The following is a 25,613-nucleotide window of genomic DNA, read 5'->3' on the forward strand; positions in this document are numbered from 1 at the left end:
TTTAACTGTTCGTTGACGCTGACATCTAGTCAGCCAATCACATGCCAGCATCTCAATACATTTAGGCTTGTAGAATGATCAAGACCATCTGCTGAAGTTGAGAAGAAAGGTGATTTAAATGACTCTGAATGATGCATAGTTGCTGGTGCCAGACACGCTGGTCTGCTGGTCTTTCCCCATGAACATTTCTGGAATTTACAGAGAATAGTTTGAAAATGAAAAGATATCCAATGAGCGGCAGTCCTCTGGGCAAAAATGCCTTATTGTAATAATTGTTATAATAATTAAGGCAGTGCTAAAGGGAAGGAGAAGAGGGAGGAGGTTTCAAATACATAGTGTACCTAATAGTGTTTGGTGAGTGGATATGTAAAACATTTGAATCTTTAAACCTCTATTGGCAGCTTTTCACTGATTTTTCTTCTCTCTGTTTTCAACTACAGTCTGGTAAGATGGAGAATTTATCCAGCAATGCCACATTCAACTCCAGCAAAGCTGAGCAATGTCTTTTTGCACCAACTCACATAGCGATGCTCTCAGTGATTGACATCTTTACTTTTATCATCGGGGAAGCAGTGGTAGGGAAACTGCTGTGGATCATCTTCACATCCAAGAAGGCTATAGATATCCTCAACTGTAATTTAGCTATCTTCCACACTGTGCATTATTTTACATCCTTTGTTCATTTAATTTACCTGTTTTTGCTACCACAGTACCAGATAATACTGCTCAAGGTTTTGCTTACCTACGCACAAACAGGAGGTGCATCAAGTTTGGTTTTTATATGCATGGAGAGATATATTGCTGTGGTTTACCCCACATCTTACCATCTGCTGAATAAATACAAATTCAGGGAGATGTGTGCTCTGACAGTGTGGCTCCTTACTGCAGTTACTGTTTTGACAAGTAATCTAATTAATATCCCCTCTCAGACAGCTAAGGTATTAGGAACTATCCCACGTTTTCTGGTGTTATTCAGTTGCACAATGATGATCTACTACAACAGAAACATCTTGATAACACTGATGAAATCAGCACCAGAAAAAGATGAGCTGCATCCTGCCAAGAAAAGAGCCTTCCTAACCATCCGGGCTACCACATTCATCAACTTGTCATGTTATATTCCAGTAATCATATTGCAAATGTTCATGTATCTGCACCAACCTGCATATAGTTGTTCAGTAATATCTCTGTGTATAACATTAGTGTCTATTGCTAGTCTTGGACATCCATTGTTTTACCTGTCAACCCAAAGGAAGCTGCGCCTCTGCTTAAAGAGAGAAATGAAAGCCAGATGACTGTCTATCAGTCCATTCTTGTCATTTAAACTCAAGTTAAGGGCATTTAGATAGAGTGATAGACAGGTATATGTATGGGAGGGTGATGGGTATAACAGCAAAGATGCAAGGAGCAGAAATAGTGAAAGTTTTGATTAATTGAATCTTTATTTTGAACATGTTGAAAAAGTATAAAAAAAAATAGAATTAAAAGAGACAAATGAACAAAGCAAACAAAAGGAAAACGAGCAACCACAACTCCAAATAACGTAAAGTAGATACATTTAAATACCTGAGGTCAACCATCCGAAGCAATGGGGACCAGATGGATGAGGATGGGAGTGCAGGCAGCGTGGAGTGGGTGGAAATGAGTCTTAGAGATGAAAGAGGAAACTTTCAAGAGTGAAAGAGGTTTAAAAGATGGTCGTGAGACCTGCTATGGTTTGGTTTAAGCAGAATGGAAAAGATTAATAATTATTTCAGAGGGACGACTCAGTTTGACTTTGGAGACATTGTTAGAGAGGCTGTTTCCCAGAGAAACCTACCTGAGGGATTAATTAAGATCTATCTATCTATCTATCTATCTATCTATCTATCTATCTATCTATCTATCTATCTATCTATCTATCTATCTATCTATCTATCTATCTATCTATCTATCTATCTATCTATCAATCAATCAATCAGGAGAGAGTGGATATACTGGCCAAAGGATGTTGAATATGGAGCCTCCAGGCAGGAAAAAAAATAGGAAGACCTCAGAAGATTCAGTGCAGTGAAAAGGGACATGGAGAAGGCTGTTACAGAGGAGGATGCTAAGGATAGAGTAAGATGAATACAGAGGTTAGCTAAAGCAAGGAGCTGTAAGAAATAGTCTCAGCTCCTTATTTAGAAATGTCTTTCTGTTAGCAAATGCAGAGATTTGTTTTCAATAGGAGGCCTTCTTTAAACTATTTAATGAACTGTGTGCTGTTTAACTGTTTTTTATATATTATAATACACATTACACCATGTGGGGTAAAATATTTTGTCTGTTAGTAACACAGGATGAATTTCAGAGTTGCTGTTTACCGTAAATGTTCTTTTTTATTTTTATTTGATTATGTCACAGCCTGATCTGTACTAATACTGTGTGCTGCTGACTTTGACAAGTAGAGAGGGAAAGCTGAATGATCAGATTTTAGTACTGTCTATATTCATAAATGACTTTGTGCAGTGGTATAATATTTAATAGAACAGAAGTAATATTGTGCTGTTCCTGTACATTCACATGAAAATGGCCACAAGAAACTGTGTGTTGAGATTCCTTCTGCTTTGCTTGTTGTTTTGAGAATATCACGTAAATTTAGAGCCGATGTTTAAGTGTAGGTTGTAAGAATCATGTTGTATTTATAAGTTGTTTACTTAAAATAAATAAAAATCAGGTCATGTGCAGGTTGCTGAGAAAAGAGGTGAAAGCAAAGTTTAAAAAAAATTGTTGCTTTAATGTAATAATTATGTTATTTATGTAATACTGTACACGGCATGATTAAAACATCTTATTAAAAACCAATAAAATGTTACATTGCTTAATCATTACAGTAGTCACTACACTAAAACCACAAACTGAAACAGTAAATGTAGTTCCATTTCTTTGGGATTAACTTTACTCCTTTAATTACACAGGAGCAGTTCTATTGGTGCTCTGCTCCTGCAAAAAAAAAAACCTCCTTCATTGTTAAAAGGTGTTTATAACTGGCACAACTGAATGGTTTAAACAGGAGGATCCCAAACACCTGCAATAGATGCATTTTGTTTCAGAGACAGCTAAGTTGGCTTTTACAGCCAGCCAGTGGATTTGCAATGTTGTTGGTTTTAACCTACAAAAAATCAGTGTACAATAAGAAATTCTCTGTGTTTCTTCTTTCAGCACTTCCCACACATTTTATTTGACTTCTTTCTCGTATCACACCGCTCACATGCAAAATTGAAATGTCTCTCGAAATGCTGCTGATAATAGAGCTGTCAGTGTGATAGATTGTCTGTGGGTTACGGTATCTAATAGTGACTTTAATAAGTACCTGATCATACGTCATCTGCCATCGGCCAGGACCACACAGGCCCAGCAGTTTGTAGCAGAAGAGTTCACCCAGATGGTTCGCAGATAAGTTGCTCACACATCAGGTCTGCTGGCTTTTGGTTGCTAATTTGCGCTGCAGTCAGCAAAATAATGGTTATTATTTAAATTAGTGCATGGATCACCTGCAGAACGCCCGTACGCACTTCTGGGTGATTGTGCCTAAGTTGCCCCATTTAATATGGCTCAAAGTTTGTTATTGTCCCCACTTTTAAACATAATTTATAGCGCACTGCTCATGCTCCAGAACATGTGAAAATCCCAAAGCTGTTATCAGACAGAAGATCAGCCAAACTAACTGAAATAAGATTCTGGGATTCAGACTAACTCAGACTAACTAGCACTGTTGACCTGTCCCATGTTGAACATCATACTTATCTGGCTCAATACATACATACATGTACTCGTTGGATCATAGCAAAAGCAGGAATATATAAACAGATTTTTCTCATTTCACTCACAAACATGCGAGTCATTACTGAGTCTGTTTCCAGTGTCTTCTTTGTGACTTCAGGAGCATTTTGTGTTGCACGGGTCTCCGGATGAAAAGTAGTCGTACACACTGACCAGAGGAAACATGGTCACAGCTCCCAGCAGAGAGCCCAGCTGCACTACAGCTCCACACCACACGAGGGCGCTGTGGCCTTCATCACGGAGGATCACCCCAATAATCACCTTCACATAGGACAGGGTGAGAATAAAGAGGACCCAGGCCAACACCTGTGGAACAGAAGTAGGTGAGTGCTGCTGTGTTTCTGCTTATCACAAGGTAAAGAAGTGCAACTTGTCTCCCAACAGGAAACACTGTGAATTGTTTGAGTAACAGACGTCTACCAGTGCACTCACAATGATAACACCACCTGAGGTATCATTAACCAGCACTGGGCATGGACTCAGCACTGCCATGATCATAATATAAACTCCAACTCCAGTGCCAATCACTGTGAGGGCTCCCATGAACAGCAGGGATCTGTGAAATGAAACAAATGACATCCCGACTGCAGTTACAGATGCTCTAAGGTTGATATAATGTGGCACAAACATGTGAAGCTGTGGGGGAGGGGCCAGATGAACTATAAAGGAATTTGACATTAGTTGTGCTTAAACAGAGAAAAAGCTAAATAGCATTAGAAAAATATAAAAGTGTCTCCTGTAAGAGGGTTTAAGCAAGTTTTATTCAAACATTTCCATTATTTTTGCATTAAAAACTATGGAGAATATGAAAGAGTCCTGAAGATTTATTATTGTTTTAGCATTTACCTTGTTAAAATTGCCAATGGCACACTTACCTGATTGGTAAGAACATGGCGATGAAGCATGCCAGAGGGTTGGACAACGCAGCTAAACTGGCCGACAGGTGGTAGGCGTTGTTCCCGTACGGCATGCACGAGTAGGACTGCACCGAGGGAAGAACCGTGTTGCTCAGAGCGTTCACCCAGGCCAGAATCCCAAAGATATAAAACACCTCCATCCAGCTGTAAGAGCCGGTGCCAAAGCTGCTTCTGGGCTTCTGGTTTTCTGGTCTGTAAGGATCCATCATTGGCTTCTGCTCGACCAACTCCCTGTTTTTTGTTTTTTGTTTCACTCCGTTGGTGTATATGCTGTTTGGCTGCTCCCTGGCCACAGATGGATGGTAGTTCAGGAGCAGGAAAGCCCCCAGGCACACCAGCATCATGGCACTGAGGAAGAAGAAAAACACCTCAGTCGAGAAGTTTGCAGGCTGATACTGGGCCTGGAGGTTAGAGGTCACAGAACCGTTGGGAATGTTGAGGGTGTAGTTCACAGACTGTGTGCTGTTTATGCAGTGGACGACCCCTGCACCTTGGATCAAAGCCACAAGAGACGGCAGCAGGCCACTCACACCCTCCCCGATGTAGTAGGTGGTCAGATACTGAGACTTGAGACGCATCATGAAGGGCAGGAAGGTGACGGAGGAAGTGCAGTCAACAGCAGCGAGGAAGAAAGTTAAAACAAGGAGAGGCACGCTGCGAGCCACACCTGCTACAACCACAGTCTCCTTCCAGAAGAATCCCAGCAGGAAAGTTGCTACAGTGCCCAGGCCGATGATCACATATATGACAGCTCTCTCGTTCAGGGTGCCTGGTCGGAAACGATGCATCAGAGTGACGAAGAGAGGCCCGATGTTGGCCATCTGGATGATGACTGAGAGGTAGGAGGGCAGGTACCAAGCCTCTGGGATCTGGGGGACAATCAGAGGCAGCTCCACCCACAGACCGTTGATGGAGACCCAGGAGCCCATACCGAACAAACATGCCAACAGGTGAGTGAGAAGGGACATGTTGCTAGGTGGGTTTCTAGAATGAGACAAACAAGATGTTTAAAGTAGACCTTACTTATTTTATTTATAATGAAATCTCATATTTAACAATAAAATTTGATGACTCAGAACATTAGCTGTTGTGTTTCATTCTAGCTTTTTTAACAAATAGACCTCAAATTGCTCTTAAATGTTTTCTGGGTTCAGCATCTAAAATTCTGAAATGTTGTAAGAATATCTGTGATCACTCATATTATAAATGATATAGATACCATATAATGTATATATTGATGATTTACTCTACACAAAGAACATTATTAATGAAAGAAACCCAATAAAATGAGGAAGGAACCTCTCAAAAACTGCAGTTACCGTAGTAAACACCTCAGCCTAGCTCAAAATTGTCCCCATATCCTCTAATGTTAAACTATAGCTCTTATACAGTGTCATGCAGTATTGTGCAAAGGTTTTGCTTGAAAGGATGCACTGATCATCTAATTGCTCTTTGGTACCATAATGCTATTTTGTCTCTGTTGTGTTGTTGATATTTCATAGATTCAAGTAAAGAAATGAGAACAAATGATGTGTTTGCAACAGGCTGCTAGTAACAAAGTGCCTAAAGATACAAGCTAAAATGGTTCTTTGCTAACTTGGCTGTTTTGCAAAGCCAAGTCACTGGTTCATCCTTTGATGTGTGTTTTTTCTTTAATGCATGAATGCATCAAAGGTCTAGGACTGTACTGAAAAACCAGCCAATGTCCAGAGAAACAAACTTTGAAAGACACAGTGATTTTGGCCTCTGTGCCTAATTTTCCTCATCACAACAACTATAACAGTGGCGATTTTTGAATAACCTATTTATTTGGATATTGATGAAGTCTGAAACTGGGACCTTTGCTTTCTTGAACTGGTGTATTGCACTTATTGAGCTGGACCTGTTGAATGTGTTTGTGTCTTTTAGAACATTTTTCATTAAGTTAATATAATATGGAGACAGGTCAGGCCAGGTAGCGAGGAAAAAAAACATTGAAATGTGCAACACAAAAGGATAATACAGGAATGCACAGGTATCAACACACCATAACACAATAAACACAGACAAGCAACATGGGAAAGAGTTCCAGTGTGTACATCTGATCTGGGACCGCTACAATCTTTCGACTGCGCCTCCAGCTGACCCGATGTCCACATCATGGGGGAGGTAAGCGTTGGAGGTGGCGTTGGATCCGGGGTAGAGAGGGTGATGCGTCAGTGAGTGCTTATCAGTATCAGTATATGTATGTGTGTGCGTGTCCATAGTTCAGCTGAGACAGTGTCCTTCGCCCTGCCAGGCTAAGTAAACGGTCTTCCAGCCAACCCATGGTGGCTTTGTAGGGAATGGGAAGGAACAGACTCAACACAGTCGTTATCAGGGAGTTGTTGTTCGGCTCCAGCCTTGAGCTGGCGCCGAAGGGGTAGCCGGGTTATGATGGTAATTGAGAATTTCAAGCTGTTTTTTAACACTCCGACACTGGTCTCTCAGTCTCCCGTTAATAGCTGCGAGCTTCTCCGTGATGTTATTAGCCGTCGATTCTGTGGTCTTGTCACTCTTTTTGCTCACATAGCAGATTCTGAGACCTCACGAGCGCAGCCAACTGATCCGAGGTGTAATCCAGCTCCGCCCAGAGATGTTGTTCTGAGTTGATTCTTTCCTGATGTAATCCAACATACATACGCTCAAAGGTGTTATTCTGAGCATTCACTGCTGTCATAAGCGCCTCCAAGCTCTTAACCATGCTGCCTTCAGTGAGCCCTTTCTGAGAAGTCATACCTGTCGTTCCAATCCCAGCGGGCAGCCTTGGGGGGGTTTGAACAGCCAGTTCCGCTTTCTTAATTCTCCGATAAGCCAGGGCCAAGCCAGCTCCGATCAGCAAGAACCCTGTTATCATGGTTCCGAATAGGTAGATATCTTCAGCGTCCTGGCCGATCCTCTGCCACCCGTCCATCGTGTATCCGGCAGGGAAAGTCCCTCCAGGGCACTCGGGCTCTCCCGAGCCCAGAGTTCTCGTTAAAGGGTGTCAATAGCATTCAGAGACCAGTTGATCAAATCCATAATTCTCTTTTAGGTTTTAGACACAGACTGTGAGAGAGTGTTCCAGGGAAAGTAATACAAAAAAGACACGAGACTAGACAAGGACATAAGAACTAGCAGGAAAGATAAGGAAGAGGAGAAAAGTGCGTCCGCCTCCTCCGAGAGCCAAAGGCTGAAAAATGGTGTATGGTGGGGACAAAAAGTTTAACCATAAAGTATTAAGACTTTATGGTTTGAGGTTCTGATTAGGATCAAACTTGGCAAGCAGTGCTTCCAGTTAAAGTAATGCGTGACCTTTTATGTTTATTTGACTGTTCCGATAGCTCTCATGGAGAAAATACTTTATTGGCTTAGCTGTGTCATTCCATCTGCAAAGAACTGGAAATAATTAAACTGAATAAAACCTTAAGATCCCAGATCTGATAATGTGTCACCATCATGAAGCATCCCAGTAAAGGTCCAGCACTTAACTACTGGGCTAATGTTTACTCCTATTTTAAGGAGCTTATCTTTTCATTGCTTTATTCAGACAGTCACTTCTGTGAGATGGAACAAGTTACATGCAAAATGCAGCGTATAAGAAGATGTTTAAATAGTCTGGCTTCAATCTGCATCAGATATGAAACATACAGCAAACAAAACACGACCACCTACCGCACTGTGATCTATTACATAACCTGAGAAAACATCTGATCAGTGCATTGTTTATTTAAATAGAAACTTCATGCAGTGGAGACACTGATCAAAGAAACTGTAAAATAATAGTTTGAAACCAGTGCTACAAAAGACAGTTCTCCAAGTCCCTGAATTTGTTCCTTTACCTTATGAACACATTATTATTATAAAAAAAAGTCAAATAGTCTCAAAATAAACTATTCTGAATAAATGGCTATGAGCATAATGAAAAAAACAAACTTTTTTTTACAATTTTTAAATACTTTCATCGTTAAACTCAGAATATGCATCGCTGCAGATACTCACATTCAGTTTGGTGGAGTTGTTTGAAAAAATCTGCAGACACAAAGGAAAGGAGAAGCCAAAGTCCTGCTCAATAAACTGTGTGTGTGCGTGTGTGTGTGCCAAAGGATTAAATCCTGCTTGGGGCGAGTGGGTGTGCGAGCATGTAACCAACCATGACACACGTTGGGTTAACTGATCATTGTCCTAACTTTACATATCTTCACTCTCAGGGCTTTTGCATCATCACATGTTAGGATTTCAAGTCACAGCAACTGTTTCTTTTGCCTTGAAGGAATCGTTGAGTCGGCACTCAAGAATCTACAGAATCCATTAATTCTGCTTAAGGGGATCATGGGAGCAGAGGGGGAAATGGGTGTTTACGTGGCTGAGTTACAGAAACTGCATGAAAAACAAGTGCTGTAACTTGCTAATTTTATTCATCAGCTGATTTTCTTACATTAATGTAAAGCCAGGGTTCTCAAAGTGGGGCGCACGAGAAAAAGTTGGCCCATGGCAACACTTTATGTGGTCTTTGGCAAAAGCAAGGGAAGAATGCACTCTACTGTACACTCATTTCATTTATCTACAAGTCATGCATTATAAAGCACTGGAGGATGAGAAGGGAACCTTTAAACCCTGCTTTAAAGGAACGGCTTTACATTTGCACACACCAACCTCTCATCCTTCAGCTGTAAAAACCACAATCTGGCTTTTTTTAGTAGCTTCAGGTTTATTTCACATTTTGAAATGAAATCATTTCAGTGGTTAGTATTGTTACCGTTCTAATTTTTCCCAAGCAGCTGGTGGTGGCGTCAACAGGAGTAGAATTAGATAAATTATTAAAGATGGTCAGACGATAGTTAGAAGCTGCGTGTGAATTAAGTGCGTGACAGGTTCGTGAATTGACACTGGATGGATGTTGTATGTCCAGACCTGGTGGGGAAAAGGGATAATCCCTCCACACCACTGCAGCAGTTTACTGACCAAAGGAGCAAAATGCAACATTGTATAACTGGACACCTGATTTACTGAATTTGACCAACGTACTTTCTTTATTTGGCAAAGTGAATGTGGATAAAAGCTCAAAGCCATCAGCTGTGTGCCTATAAAATATGGAAATAAATTTCAAGTCACTTTAGTATTCTTACATTGTTAAAATAAATCTTTCATTGCAGTTTTCCAGTGTTCTACTTTACAGTCTGTACTGTCTGTTTTCACTACTGTTCTGCAAGTATCTGCGGACAGGATGGCGGCTTCCACAGGCGAGCGCTGCAAATCTGTAGCAGCCAAAGAGGTTACACACCTTTTTCACACACATTTTTCCCTTGGCAACTGGTGATTGTCTCAAATCCTGTGTGACTGAAGCCTAATGTTAGCTACTGTCTCTACAACTATGCCAGATGTGCAAATTATTTTAGAAATGATGTTTATATATGGCACAAAGACATTTAACATTTTAAAAGTTGACTCATTCATGACATATGAGTGTAGATGACTTATGTTTAAAAAAAAAACTCTTTCCAGAACAAACTGCAAGCTCAAAAATACAAAACGCAAAAACCAAACTATCCTCAATACTGATATTTTAAAACAACAAAGAGCAGTTTTACCCATGAACAGTTTTATTCATAACATTGTTATACAAGACAACGTAAAAAGAAGAAAAAAACAAAATAAAACAAAATCCATTTGAAATGACCAAATAACATTTCATTGGTAATAAAACAAAAAGCCCAGTATTACATCGAAATCCTCAAGGCAGCTTAACAGATGTTCTTCCTGTGTAAACAGAAGAGTTTAATAAAGCTGATGCTGGGTAGCAGCATGGTTAGTAAAATTACATTAACTGCATATCAAAGACGCAAAATCATTACTTTAAGGACTTAGAAATAAAATTCCTTGTTCACTGATTAGTGACTGTCAGGCATGTATCGTTCCCTTAAGATAACATCCCAAATGTCAAGTAAACTTAAATCTAAAGAAAACTTTCCATCCATCCATTTCTTCCGCTTATCCAGGGCCAGGTTGCAGAGGCAGCAGCCTAAGCAGAGAAGCCCAGACCTCCCTCTCCCCAGCTGCCGCCTCCATCTTGCCCAGGAGAACACCAAGGTGTTCCCAGTTCAGCCGAGAGATCAAGAACTGAATGGATCTGACTGCAAAAAGTTACTTCGTTATAAATTCTACCATTTTCATGAGGAGCTTAACAGAAAATCATAATCTGTTTTAAAAAAAATCTATTCCTGGCATAAAAAGGAGGTAGCAACACATCTGAATATAAAATAAAACATTAATGCTGCCTTTCTACATTGAAAGAATGTAGTTAGTGAATCATTCGGTTCAGCATCAGTACATGAGGACGAACAAGTTAGCTGTTGTGTCTGAGTGCAAATAACCTTTCACGTGATAGCTGAGATGGGAAAAGTCCATCAGCAGCTCCTCTGCTGCGATAAACAACCTGACCTACAAAGGTTCATTATAAAAAGCACAAAGCACTTTAAAGGTTTTACAGCATCATATGCATTTTACATCCCCTATGGCCAATCCTGCAACACAATGCTCCCATTATTTGGGAATGTTTTTACTTCCACAGACTTGAGACCTCTGAATCAGGAGAGGCTGCCTCATGTGAGACATGATCCTCAAGAAGAAGTAGCTGCAAGAAATACACAATACATCTCTCAGGAACCACAAAAACAGAATTCATTTGGCCATTTCCCATGGGGCAGGAACGAGAGGCGTGTGTGCTTACAGAAAAACTGCACTCATCTCACTCCTGCTAACTGCATTCTTGGACACATTCTTGGCCTCTGGTAAACACGTTGTAGATGTTGACCAGAGGAAACATGACGAGAGCTCCGATAAGAGAGCCGGCTTGGATGGAGATGCCGCACCACAGCAGGGCGGCGTGACCCGCCTCGTGAAGCAACGTACCAATCACCACCTTCAGATAGGAAAAGGCACCAGTGAAAAAAATCCAGGAGATGACCTGTAGGGGGCACAAATGGGCAGGTGAAATCAGTGAAGGATATTATTTAAAAACAGAAGAAAATGTGATGAGACTGAAGGAGTGTGGGCCTCTAAAGATCTGTTGTAACTCATGTGGACTCCTGTCTACAATTCTCACTGCTTATGAAGGCATTTGGATTCATTTTCAGAGGTAAAGTTATACCAATGTACTGTTTTGCTTCATAAAGTACACTGACTGAGGAACTGGGTGCGCGTGAGTGTAATTTACACTCCTATAATCACCGATCGGCATATCGCAACCTGCTCCAGGTATCGTTACTGAGCAAGCAACAAGATTTCACTGATTGTGAGGTTTTATGACACTAACACAGCTAGCAGGCTATATTTAAAGCTCACTATAAAGATGGGCTATTATTCTCAGGAAGCTGTCATTAGTAGACTTCTTAATCATGATTATTAAAGGTCAGAAAAGTATTCAGTACAAGTTCAGGGGTAAAATTTAAAACAATTTTTATACAAGATGCATCACAGCAAAAAATGTGATGACTATATATGGGAAAAATGTTTAAATAAATAAAAACATGCAGAAATGTTAAATATGAAGTGAAAAAAAATCTCTTGGGATTTTTGATTCTTAAACACAAAGACAACTGATCATCCAGTACTAAATAATGCAGGTCTGCAACCAAAAAACTGCATAGGATATGTTGACTGTTTCTTATAGATTTTCACTGAAACCGTGAAAAATCTCTTTAAAATTCCATCACGTCAGTTTTTTAGTTTAATTACCGGTACGTGTACAATTTCCCTTTTCAAACTGAAATCTGGTGTCTTATACTTGAGTCAGAAAAACATATCCAATAATGATTTCTTACAGTAATTTAATATTTCTAAGCGTGAGACTCGAGAGAAATACAAATAGAAAATGTGAGGAATTGAGGGGGGTCAGAAGGAGGGGGAGGGTAGGGTGGGTTTGGCGGTGTGAGGAGCTCAGATGATCACATCCCAACAGGTTTATTTTGTTCATAGTGAAAGGTAAGAAATCTCAGAAAAAGTATGCATGGTTCATTTTAATAAAATATTGATTTTTTTTTTCATCGCTGTTGTGCTTTTTTTTAATGTAAACTCCTCATGTTTTGCAAAACTGTACATGATAGAGGGAAGTGGAAATCATTTTTGGATTCAGCAGCATAACAAACATAAAATTTAACAAAAATATCCCATGAAGCTGAATTTTTTTTTTGCAGACCTGCATAATCAAAGGCTCTATGAAGGCACTCTTTAACCTTAAAATTTCTAGTTCCTAGTTTGCTCTGATTTGGCGCATTGTACATTCACCTAAAAGCGAAAAGATCCTCAGGGAGGAGACACAAATCCCTTTGAGGGTCGAACCAGGAAGGGCTTAATGAGATTCCCTAAAATTACTAGTTTAAATTTGGGAATTCGTTTTCTTTCTTTATATAAAATCAGCTTTATTTTTATTTATCATGCCCATTTAGAAATGTATCCATTGTTGTTATACTATAGATGTTAACTAATTTTATTTAAACATTAAGCTTAAAAATAGTAATTTTGATTCATTTATTTGTTTAAATAAATAAATCAAATTGCTCATGTTTACAGCTCCTAACTGAGAACCACAGGCTACGTAAGGAGCTAAGATGGCCACCACTTCCAGAGGATCATTCCCTTCCCCATCACCCATCCAACATTTGTTGCCTCTATAAACAGCTTTGTTTGCTTGTTATTTCTGGCCTTGGCTTACAGACCAGATTATTTCTGCTGAAATAATAAACACAACATCTACTCTTTGTTCAAAGTTGTTTTTGTGGCTGCGTACGACATTTTCAGGATGTGTCTCAGCCTCCTTGACGGGATGTAACACCCCAGCCCAGAAATATATGAACCCACTCACCACTAAAGCCACACCAGCATGGCTTCCTAGGAGCGGCGGGCAGGGGCTGAGGGCCGCTAACGCCATGAGATAAGCAGCAAATACACCACCCACCAAAGCCAAAAATCCCAGAGGTGTAGAGGATCTGGAAAAGACAAGTTTTCATGAGAAGAAGTCCAAATATAACAATGAAATCTCACAAATAAGTCTTTATTTCTATGTTCTCACCTGAGGACAACGAACATGGCCAGAAAACACGCTACGGGATTCGCTATGTTTCCAAGGACCACAGAGAGGTGGAAGGTCATGGTGCCATAGGGCAGGCAGGAGAAGCTCTGCACAGATGGGAGGACTCCATTGGTGAGGGCGTTAGAGATGGCGAGCAGCACAAGCAGGAAGATGTTTCGTGGTGTCCAAAATGTCTGAGCCGGTGGCTGCTCCTCCACCCGCACCTGCACCTGCTCCTCAGACACTGGCGTCCCTCCGTTGTACAGCCGGTGCGTCTCTTCTTCATCCTTTGCTGCTGCACCACTGTCAGACTCCTGCGGTGGCAGTGGCTGTGAACCCTGCGTTGACTCTGACGGTCTTCGCGTCAAAGCCAGGAAACTCAGAGCAGAGATTGAGAGCATCACAAACAAGAACCAGAAGAAATTCTGGGCGGGAAAGTTCTCTTTCAAATACTCTGGTTGCACTGTGCCGTTCACAGTTTTACACTCCAGCTTGCCAACACCTTGTCCCAACGCCACAATACAAGGGAACAAGGCGCTGAAACCCTGACCAATGAAGAAAGTACGGATATACTGAGGTGGGTACCGGAACATGAAAGGCAGAAAGGTCACGTTGGACGTACAGCAAACAATCGATAACACGAAAGTCAAGACCAGGAACGGTACGGATCTCTGCTCTCCTGCCACCATGACAGTGTGGCACCAGAAGACGGCCAGAAAAGCGGACGCCACCACTGCCAGTATCTGGATGCAGTGGATGGCGAGGCGTTCGTTTAAGCGCCCAGGCGCACAGTGGTGTGTGATGGTCACTGCTATTGGTCCCAGGTTCCCAAATGCTATAAGCACTGAGAGGTAAGCAGGCAGGTTCCAGCCTAAAAGAGAAGCAAAACAAACAAGTTAAAGTAATAAGATCTCAATAAGAACACATTTTTACAATTTTGTTTAATAAATGTGTTTTGATTCTTTCGAATTCATATTTGTGTTCTTTTTAAAAAAAATAAGGATACCACATTATTCTGCTGATCTTAAGGTGCTTTTCCAAAACAATTTTGTGCATGTATGTTTCTATTAAACGATGCTAATCTGTTTTTATTGCATCAAGAGTTATTTTGTTATAGAGTGATGCTGCGACCTACTCCCTGAGTTCACAGTAAGTTCAATATTGTGAGTTTGCTGCCCTCATCAGGCAGTAAACTCTTATCCTTTGGATAACCACAAAGACATTAAATGGATATAAGCAAGAAACCTCTGACCAGTGAAAGTGTAAGTAAGCTGGATATGAGCCAGTCTGACAGAATATTAGCCATTTTCAAACATAAACTGCAACACAGGAAATTTTTAGTTTGTGTTTTTTTGTGTGTTTTCTCAGATTGGCCCTAATATGTGTCAAACAGAGGAATGCATTTAGTGAAAATTTTAGTTGTAGATTTGAGTTTTAGATCAAGATGACACTTAGCCTGTAATAAAGTTTAGTTATATCTAACATGCAGCTGTGTAACATTTATTGAAAACCACGGTTATGTTCATACCTCAGTTTTGACTTTGAGTGGATGAATAATTTAAAAAAATAGCTTAAAAACTAAAACAAACATACACCTGGTCTCTTGATCATGACTGGGTCATAACACCCCTACAAATATGTGATGAACCCACTGAAGTTTTCTCATAAATATCATCCCATGATGAAGCACTTAATTCTGACAGTATATCGTTGGGCTATTATACTGATATTATACATTCACCAATCACTTCAATTGGTACACCATGCAAGTACTGGGTTGGATCCCTTACTGCCCTTAGAATTCATGCATGCTGGAAACATTTCTCAGAGTTTTGGTCCATATTGACATGATGGGATCACACAGATAATGCAGATTTGTCAGCTGCACATCCACGATGAGAATCTCCACCACATCCCAGATGAACTCTATTGCACTGGGATCTGGTGACTGGAGGCCATTAGTGTACAGTGAACTCACTGTCATGTTCAAGTAACCAGTTTGAGATTATTTGAGCACTGTGACATGACACATGACTCATCAGAAGATGGGTAGACTGTGGTCCTAAAGTGATGGACATGGTGAGCAGCAGTACTCAGACTGTGGCATTTAAATGATTCTCAGTTGGTACTAAGAGACCCAAACTTTGCCAAGTAAATATCCCTAACCTTATTACACCAGCAGCCTCATTGATGCAAGGCAGAATGGATCCATGCTTTCATGTTTTTACGCCTAATTGAGACCCTGTCATCTAAATTTTGCAGCAGAAATTGAGACTCATCAGATGAAGAAACATTTTCCAATCTTCTGCTGTCCAGTTTTGGGGGGGGGGTTTAGCCTGTGTGAACTGTAGACTAAGTTTCCTGTTCTTAGACAACAGGACTGTGATCCAATGTTGTTTTGGCTGCTAAGGTTTCAAGTTTGTGCAGCTGCTGAGCTACACAGTGGACAGCTTTTCACTTTTAAATAATTTTCTGGAAACTCCAGAGATGTTCATGGGGAAACTTCCAGTAGATAAGCAGTTTCAATTCAGTGACACCAACAAAGGCACTTAAATCATCTTTTTTCCTTCCATTGTGATTCTCAGTTTGAACTTCAACATCATTTTTGCCATGTTTACATACCTGAATCCAATGAGTTGTTGCTACGTGACTGACAGCTGAACAGGTGTACCTAACAAAGTAACCACTGAGTGTACATAGGTAAATGAGTAAATCTATAGGAAGCATTTGGTTTGCACCAGGCAATGTGGAAAAATAGTAAAGTATGCAAAATTGAAGTAATAAGTAAACAAACATCTAAATATGTACAGCGTGGCTATAGAAAAACAATGGAATAATAAAGGTTACCTTTCAGTCTATCATTATTTTATCATTTACGACAAAGGTATAAAGAAGCAATTTGCTTAAAACATAGTTAAAATGTAAACTGGTATCATCTGTTATAGTTAATTTTCAATTTTGGTGGTGAAAAGTTCCAAAACAAATGAAATTATAGAGACCATGGAGTAAATGTTGGGCTTCAGAAATAATATTGTAAATATATAACACTGAAGCATTTCAGTGTTAATGCAGGAGTTATAACTACATAACATCGGATATAACAGCCTATAAACTATACTGCAGATAATGATGACAGGTTTAGCAGTTTAGTATGTAAAGTCTAAACCTGCACATTAACAACAGCTCAGGAACTAAGTAAGAGCGCCATCTCTTAAAAAACTCGAAAACACAACTACATTTGAACGCTACACCTAACCAATTTTGAATGCATAGACTGATAATGTAACAATAAGGTGGAGCTAGCTGTTATTGTCCACCACCGCCTCCAGAGCCTATATAATAAAACCAATGAACTCAAATAATGTGGAAACACTGTGATACACGCTATGGATTAGTAGGGGAAAGGTCAAAGCGGGGAAGCGTGGGGTTGTTGGAGCTTCCTACAACCTACCTTCGGGCAGCACGCCGACAATCACCGGGAGCTCGACCCACAGACTGTTGACAGAAATCCAGGAACCCATGGCGAACAGAGCCATGAGCCCGTGGCTCACCGCGGCACTGCTCCACCACCCACCGGACATGGTCGCGCTTAGTCCGGCTAATTCAACAGAGAAACGCTAATAAAACGCTTGCCTCAGCTTGTGTCCAGCGTGTTCCTCCATACCTCCCTATCAGTGACTCGAAACAGAGGACGCTTACGCAAAGTTCCGCCCCTTCGGCTGCCTTCGAAACTGTTCGGAACTTTAATAATCGGTTTCAATTTTTTTTATTTCGGCTTTTATGTGCTTCAATTTTGCATTTTTTCTACTTAAGCAAAGCACACATTCCACACTAGGTTCGCTGCAAAGTTGTATCGTGAATTGTAAAGGTGGTTTATGACCTCCAAGTCATTTTTAATTACCGCTCTCTGGTATGCTGCCATTTCCTACAGCACCGCGGGTTTTCCCTATTCTTACAGTGGTTCTCTGACACATACAAGCTCCAAATTTTTTAAAGCAGCGTATAATATAACACGTTTGGACATTAACTCTGTTGGAGCGTTTTCATACTCGATAAGGAATTCTAGACATTCCGACAACCGTGAAGGCACCATCTGCCTTGGAGTTCTCTCGTTTGCGATCCAGCGGGCAACTCACAGACGGCTCATTGTAAACAACTGTTACCTTTAAAATAATTAAAGGGGGGGGGGGGTTGCTTGTTTTTTTGTTTTTGTGGGAAGTTAACACTGATTGTTGCTTAAATTGCGACACTATCGCCCTCTACTTTAACAGCTAATTAGATTCATTTCAGCCAAACAATGGGCTTTGCTGCTCTTCTCTAGCATTTTAATAATTAAAAAAAAAAAGAGAGAAGATCCCAATACTATGACTTTCGATACAGCAATCCCACTGCCACCCTATTTTTGTTTTTTACCTTTGTGTGGTGTTTATTTAGCTTTAAATAATTTAGATTTATTTAACCCTTTATGTTGTTTTGTGTTCTGAGTTTAAGGTTAAAACAATAAACACAATGATTTTCTTTATAGTGAATTCAGAAAATGGATCCAGCAGACCCAAACAATACACAAGGGTTAAAGGACAAGGCGGCGCAAGAGTTTATGATCATGAACTCGTTGACATGATTAACTCAGCTCAACTTGACGCGACTAACTGTCGCTGATTAACTCACTCACACTGAGGCTTGTGATACAAACACAAATGCCCTTCAGATCTGACAAACACGAGGTCACCAACAACAACATCCAGACATTTTGTCGTTTGGTTGATAAATTAAGTAAAATAATTTGACAGTGGTCAATTTCACATCTTTTATGTAAGGATTAGTTACAAACTCATCGACATTATTGCAAAAAAAAAAAAAAAAACTTATAAAAATATCCAGTCTTTCCAACTAATGGCATGTACAAAATAATACATTATGTGATAAGTGTGTTTTTGCTTAGTCCGAAGCCATGCAGTCACATGAGGAAGTCACATGATAAGATTTCATCCTCTTGACCTCTTCTCTAGATATCATACAGTTAAAGCACTCATGTGCCGCTGCTGCTTTGACTCGGACCGGTCGCAGCTTCCGTCGTGTCCTGGAGCACCGGCTTCTTTTTGGTCCTTCTAGGCGCCAAAACGATAGAGTAGCCAGGCTTTACGCGCGGAAGTGCAAGCTTCAGCTTCAGTGCCATTTGTGTGCTGTTGTGGAAAACCATATCCAGGTGAGAGTTTGTGTTGTTCAGAATCATTTTCTGATACACGATCTCGCAGCGCAGCCCCTCCCGTTTCTCAGCTCGGGATTTTCCATCGAAACGCAGCATCATTTTATCGACATCCTGCTGAGTTTTGCATGGCCCTCCGTTTCTATTCACTTGAGCTATTATGTAATCCCTGTCCATGTTCTCCTCTATCTCCTCGTACACCTTTATTGCCTTTTCTATTTTGCTGGCATAACCTTTTCTCATCTGTGGACTGCGGGTTTCTTTTGAGGTCCTCCTTCTAACTTCCAAAATGGAAAAGTCAGAGTCGTCAGAGCTCTCATCAGATGAAGCAGATTGGTATTTGTCTTCTTGGGAGCTGCCTGATGACAAGTTCTCATCTACAGAGTACTTTGTTGACTTCTCAGGCCTTTTCCTCTTGTAGGGGTATGTGTGGCCAAAGGGGTACTCCGCCATCAAAACAGAGAATGTGCAACTGACCAACTGCAAGCTCAAATTGGTGGAAGGAATTTGGGAAAATTTTCCTCCTGGCAGAAAATCCTTGAGGTGTTCTTCAGTGACTGAAGCAATCACCTTTATCGTCCTCTTCAAGCAAGCTCTGATCAGATCTCGATTCGTGTGCCACTGCCCACAGTAGTGAAACACTCCGTCAAAGGTTTTCTCTTGCAGTGGGTACTGCAGAAAGACATCCGTAGCCTCCTCTGGTTCCAGCAGAGTTGAAGGATCTTTGGACCAATCGAGAAATTTTTGGTAGAGATAGAGTAAGTACTGGCTGTAGAGAGCGTACTCTCCTCCACTCTTCAGAAGCTGCCAGTAAGGACCGAGGATTTTGCAGTACACAATTGCCAGAACACATACGAGGCTCTGAATCACAGTGTCGTTCGCATCTGCGGCAACACTCTCCAGAATAATGTTCGGGCATTTATCATTGTTCAGCGACAGCAAATCTGAGAAGAAGAGAGCGATCTCTTTGTGGTGGTGGATAAGACCCGCAGCAGCTTCAAAGTAGGTGTTGAATCTGTTTGAGTGATTTACCGCCAGTCTGGAGGGATTATTCTTTTCCTCACAGAAAGCCACCCAGTACTTCCTGTAGTTTTTCTTCTCGGGGGTGCGAGGGCTCAGGATATCACAAGCCATGTGAATATACCGTGAGGTGGCGCTTTCTGGAAAATTGACAAAGTTCTTGAATTTAGGGAGCTTATCACGGCCTAGTTTCTCTCCCGCTGACTCAATGATCTCCTTTTCAAAGTCAAATATGTGCTGTTCCACTACATCGTGAACATCAACGAGGAAATTGGCATTGTAGTTTAGAAACATGACAGGAGAGACAAGGGAAATGTGTTCATGCATTGCCTCGAGCTTCTTCTCAAACACTGCCATAGCTGGATTGTCTTTGAATGTCAGAGCGTACTGATTTTTAAGGAGATCCAGGGAAACCTGCTTGCACACTTCTGTTTTCCCACTGTACACACTGGACAGTTTATGGACAGTCAGCATTGCGATGTCAAGAACAGTCATAGACTCTGCTGTGTTACCCGAGGTTTCGTCTCCACTGTTGGAAACATCCATATCCTCATAATTTCTATGTACAGCAGCATGATCGTTTTGTCCTCGTATTTCATCTCTGTCCATCTCAGGCTCCTCACTTTCCATGATTTCAAAAATCTCGTCTTCCTCTTTGATTATAACTTTTTCATAATATATGCTCTCATCTCTTCTCATGCGTTTCTTTACAATAAGCTTTGGCTCTTTTATCTGAACCAGTTCAAACGGACTTTGAAGCATATTTTCAACCAATGCATTCCTCCTGTTACTTCTTGTTTCTGAATTGCAGCAAAACGCCTTTAACTTTTTTATTTTGGCTTTGAGGACTTGATATGCCCTTTGAACATTGCCATTCTTACAGTACTGTGAGTTGAAGTTTCTAAGCCAACTTACTAGAACAATTGGGGAGATTTTCTCCCTGCTCACAAAGTTGCTTAGTTCAAGAATCAAGCCGTTTGTGACTTCGATCGACTTTGCCCGATCTGAAAAATCTCTCATTTCCAAAAGATCTTGCCGCTCGACTCCAATGCTATCACATATTGGTCCAACAAAATTAAAATTGACATCTGATTCCAGGAAGACCAGCCTTGCATCATATCCAAGACTCAGTGTTGTGGCAATGCCTCTTCCAATCAAACGGCGAAAATCTGCTGACTGATGTGCGGGGAAGATCCTCTTGAGCCAATCCACAATGGCGATCCACGGAAAATTATTGTCCTCTCTCAAAAGTCCTACTTGGATCATAAATCTGTTCTTGCAGGGGCCCTTTTCAAGCTCTAATTCTTCTCCTGATTGAGGACCAATGAAGTCCGCAACGAGCTTCCAGTAGTATTCATCTCCTGAAAAATAGAAATCAAAGTAATCAGAAATGTAAACCTTTACGAAGAGGTAAGGCTTTTTAAATGAACTGGTATTAGGTAGGGCTGCACGATTTTGCATAAAATGAGAATCACGATTTTTTGGCTTAGAATTGAGATCACGATTCTCTCACGATTTTCTTTTCCAGTATAAATATTTATTGCACTTATTAACTGCACATCAACTTCGTAACAGTTGAGACTGAACATAAAAACAATAAATAAACATAAAAACAACAAATGTCTCACGTTTTGTTGTTGCCGCAAAATGTTGTACTGCTTGAAATTCCGTCTCCACCGTTGCTCGACACTGCGTGTATAGAGCAGGTAGTGCAACAATAGAAAAATAGTTGCGGGACAGCACTGTGTAGCGTTTGTCTAGGGTGTTGATCATTTTCCTAAATCCCTCGTTTTGCACAGTGTTGATGGGAGCCATATCTTTGGTCAGGTGATAAGTGATAGCCTCCGTAATTTCTTTGTGCCTGCGGGAGTTCGACGGGTATAGGGAAGCGCTGTATAAGGTTCCCGTTATTGATGTTTGGGTGGTTGACCGGGACGGATTTTCTCCTGTCACTTTCTCGTCATCCCTGACGTGCTCGCCGTTGTTTTTTTTCCCTGCTAATTTTAGCATCACACGGCACAGCTTCTGTATCACGTGGTATAAGGCTCCGCCCTTGTCATTTGTTGAGCAGGAAGAGTGAGCACTTGTTTTCATACAGATTACGTCCCGGATCAAAATGCGGTACAATCGTCGTCGTCATCTTTTTTTTTTTTTTTAATCGTTGTCATTTGGAAATGAGATCGCACATAAGTATGAATCGAGATCGCGATTTTCTAACGATTAATCGTGCAGCCCTAGTATTAGGCACAGTCACTATGTGAAGGTTTATCAGCAAAAGTGACTTAAATACAAGCTTTACTAAGTAGCTGTTTACTTGCAATGCATTCAGACTTACTTAGATTGGCTTCAGTCACAGCTGCTTTCCCACAAAGAGAAAAATCTTGACCATCCTCCATTGTATGCTGTTTTAAAAGAGACAGAGATGAAATTCTTCAGTCCTCAGTCTACAGAAGACGACGCTTTCAAGACAAAAACTGGATGGATAATGCATGACAAATCAGCATGATTAAGATCTGACAGACCAAACAAAATAACAGTGGACGAGAACGTTTCCCTGCTTTTACAATGACAAATTTGTCCTAAATTTGTATGAAGATGAATGACTGAAACTAAACAGTTAAAACTGTAGCTGATATTTCAAAATGTTATGATCTTAATAATAATTATTTACGTTTTTCTTGCACATTTTTTATCTTCCCCTACTAAAACCCATAAAGAGTAATAGTTCTAATACATCACAGTGAGAAAAAGTGCATCATGGCACAAACAACAAGTAACAACCATTTCCTTATCGCATCATGTCGTTTTATTTTATGTTTTGTATTTTCATAAAATGTCTTGGATCCAGGCCATGTCAAATTTCTCTGAAAAAAAATCACATTAGTGTTAAAAATTTCAGGTCCCTACTGTCATTAGTTTTCATCTTTTCAGAGGGAATTTGAAATTTCACTATCTGGAAAACTACTTGAGCACGGCCCTTCGAATATTTAGGGTACTATGGCTCAACACCACTACCATCATCCATTAAAATGCTTTTTTCAGAAAACTATTATTTCAGAATGGACCTGAAATTTGACATAACTCTAATAAAGATGAAAATATTTGGCCTGAGTTTTTTCAGACAAATGTGAGACTTTGCTTTAAGCATCTGCAAAGAAACAACACTGACACTCTGTATTCCCTAAAAAATAAAACAAGTTGTTTATATTTTATTCTCATTATAATAAAATTTCATGTTACTAAATTGAATCTTTTCAGTTAATCAATCAGACTGATTACTAACAATCTGACTTTCAAAGAAAACACATTAAATTCTTTGTTTTTACAAAATTACATTTTCACACAGAGAAACAGTTTACTTTTCACTTGTAAGAACTGCATATATCAGCAACTACATTTCTAATATGTCTGTATTTTATCAAGCATATGCCCAGTTCATTTGTTCATCTGTGATTCAATCCCCCATCTCTTTGTATGTTGTCTCAACCAGACGTTCCTGTAATTTTTAAAGTGGTTTTCAACACTACCAGGCTTTCTGAAGCTCTTTCAAAGTGTTTCTTTGGACACTGGGAGCGTTTTCATCCATTTCTGTACCACTTTCAGAGTATTTTTGTTTTCAAGCCATTTAGCTTAATTATTGAATTATTTGAGTATAAAAACAAATCTAAGTGAAGCGATGACAGCATGTTTATACATATCAGACTACTTATTAGCAGCCTGTCACAAAACATATTATGTGTTGTCATTTAGTTTTAGTTTGTTTGAGCTTATGAAAAATGACAATGATAGCACAGTCTGACAGACATATAATAGTATTTTTGGATGAACAAGGTGATTCCAAAAGAGCTGTTGTCCAAACATATATGCTGAGATATAGTACATCTCAGCATGGTGTGCGTTGTGTCTTTAATAAATCTGAGGAAGCTGGATCTTGTCAAAACTGATAGAATGCACACAGATTTTTACCACAATGCGATACAATTTGGAAAGCATCTGATTGGCTACAACTTCATTTTTCAGCATGACAATGATCCCTGTCAATGTAGTAAAAGCACACCTGGATAGAAAAGCACACAACTGAACACTATCAGTCACAGGCTGACCTCAACATCACTGAAGCAGTGTGGGATGATATTGGCAGAGAACGGAACAAAGAGCAAGCAACTTCCAAAGAAAACCTTTGAATGCCCTTCAAGAAGCCTGGAGAAGATTTCTTAAAGAAATGACAATAAAGCATGTCTAAAACAATCAAGGCTGCATTGAAGAATATAGATGGTCCTATCAAACATTGACTTTCAAACTTGTTAGAATTGTAGAAACTCAGTTTTTACCTTGTATATTACATTTCCACATATGTTTACATATGTTACAGTGATTTGTTGTACCCATTACCCATTTTTCTAAATATAGCTGGTACTAGTAAAAAATGTAATGTTACAAAACTGTGTGACATATATTCTAACTAGTTAAAATTCCAAAACGACATATTCATAGTTTAATTTTTACTTCTCAAATAACATTTAATGATCTACAGTAAACACTGTTTTCAGGAGCAACTTAAGTGATCATCATAATTATTTTTAACTGATTAAAACTGAATTAAAGAGAACTACAACTAGTCTAAAGTAGGTAACAAACATGTAAATTATAAAATAAAAATATAAAATATAAATGCCTGCAATGGTGTTTGAATACATGTCAGTTATAAGTTTTTGACTAGCTATTAAAGTTATGCAAAGACAAAGTTATTAATAACATGTTGAAAAATAAAAAAGATCTCTGGGTATCTAATTATAGATGTTACTTATCAAAGTGAATTTCTAAAAAGTTGGTCTGTAATTATAACTAGTCAAAATATAGATGAATAAATAAAATTACCATATCTATGGCTGTTAAATACTACAGGGGTGCATGTCATAGCAGATCAAAAGTACAAAACAACAACTAAACATTCTGCAGAAATAATATATTTAAGTGCACTTGTATGACGAACATGTATATCACATACTAATTTATCTTGTGAGAGGGGCTAAGCTATGTAAAGAATCCTTATTGGATACTATGTGTGTTTTATTATCAGTAAACATGCATAATTAATCCCTAACATGTATAAATACATCGAAATATGTGACTATTCCTGTGATTTAATGGCGTTATAAGCAGGTTTTTCGGAAAAAAAGGATTGTAGCTACATCTCTAAGTGAATGCTAATGCTGGACTAAATCTACATGCTAATGCTAGCCTTCTGAGCAACATGCTACTATTAGCACCTACTTTACTAGCACAAAACTAAGCATGCAAAAGTGCAATAATCCGTGATTAATACCTGAGCAGAAAGATGTGCTGGGTTCTGTAGCGTTCCCAAATAATTTGAACTGTATGCGCTGTAAATCTATGATTTAGTAGTACAAGTTCTTACCCAGAAACAAAAATACCAGGTGCCTGGGACACGCTCCCTCTCAGAATACACCATGAAGGGGTGGAGACCGTGCGCTGCAACGATTGGCTGGTTTTACAGAAGGCGGGCATTTGTCGAGGTCTCAACGAATCATTGCTGCGAAACGGCCGTGAAGCCCCACAGAAGAAGAAACTGGGAACG

The 25,613-nt window shown here is 39.8% G+C and overlaps 2 protein-coding genes across 3 annotated transcripts; both read right to left on the minus strand.

Annotated features, from left to right (window-relative positions):
- Positions 1-3,900: 3,900 nt before the first annotated feature.
- slc52a2 (solute carrier family 52 member 2) lies at positions 3,901-17,692 on the minus strand (the record flags this gene model as incomplete). Its single annotated transcript, XM_082521925.1, has 9 exons — positions 17,240-17,692; positions 13,789-14,659; positions 13,582-13,705; positions 11,477-11,685; positions 11,292-11,352; positions 11,050-11,159; positions 4,680-5,705; positions 4,237-4,360; positions 3,901-4,110 (listed from the first exon to the last, which is right to left on the minus strand). The coding sequence occupies exons 1-9, from the start codon at positions 17,367-17,369 to the stop codon at positions 3,901-3,903; spliced, it is 2,865 nt and encodes a 954-aa protein (XP_082378051.1). The 5' UTR covers positions 17,370-17,692.
- Positions 17,693-17,773: 81 nt separating this feature from the next.
- LOC309698764 (uncharacterized protein) lies at positions 17,774-25,524 on the minus strand. Of its 2 annotated transcripts, none has more exons than XM_082521438.1 (3): positions 25,434-25,524; positions 22,350-22,416; positions 17,774-21,375 (listed from the first exon to the last, which is right to left on the minus strand). In XM_082521438.1, the coding sequence occupies exons 1-3, from the start codon at positions 25,485-25,487 to the stop codon at positions 18,818-18,820; spliced, it is 2,679 nt and encodes an 892-aa protein (XP_082377564.1). In that variant the 5' UTR covers positions 25,488-25,524; the 3' UTR covers positions 17,774-18,817. The 2 variants fall into 2 exon arrangements, with proteins under 2 accessions (XP_082377564.1, XP_082377565.1); XM_082521439.1 differs by having other exon boundaries at positions 25,341-25,499.
- Positions 25,525-25,613: the final 89 nt, after the last annotated feature.

Source organism: Aulonocara stuartgranti (genome assembly GCF_965226115.1).
Source record: "Aulonocara stuartgranti genome assembly, chromosome: 22".
Lineage (NCBI taxonomy): Eukaryota > Metazoa > Chordata > Actinopteri > Cichliformes > Cichlidae > Aulonocara > Aulonocara stuartgranti.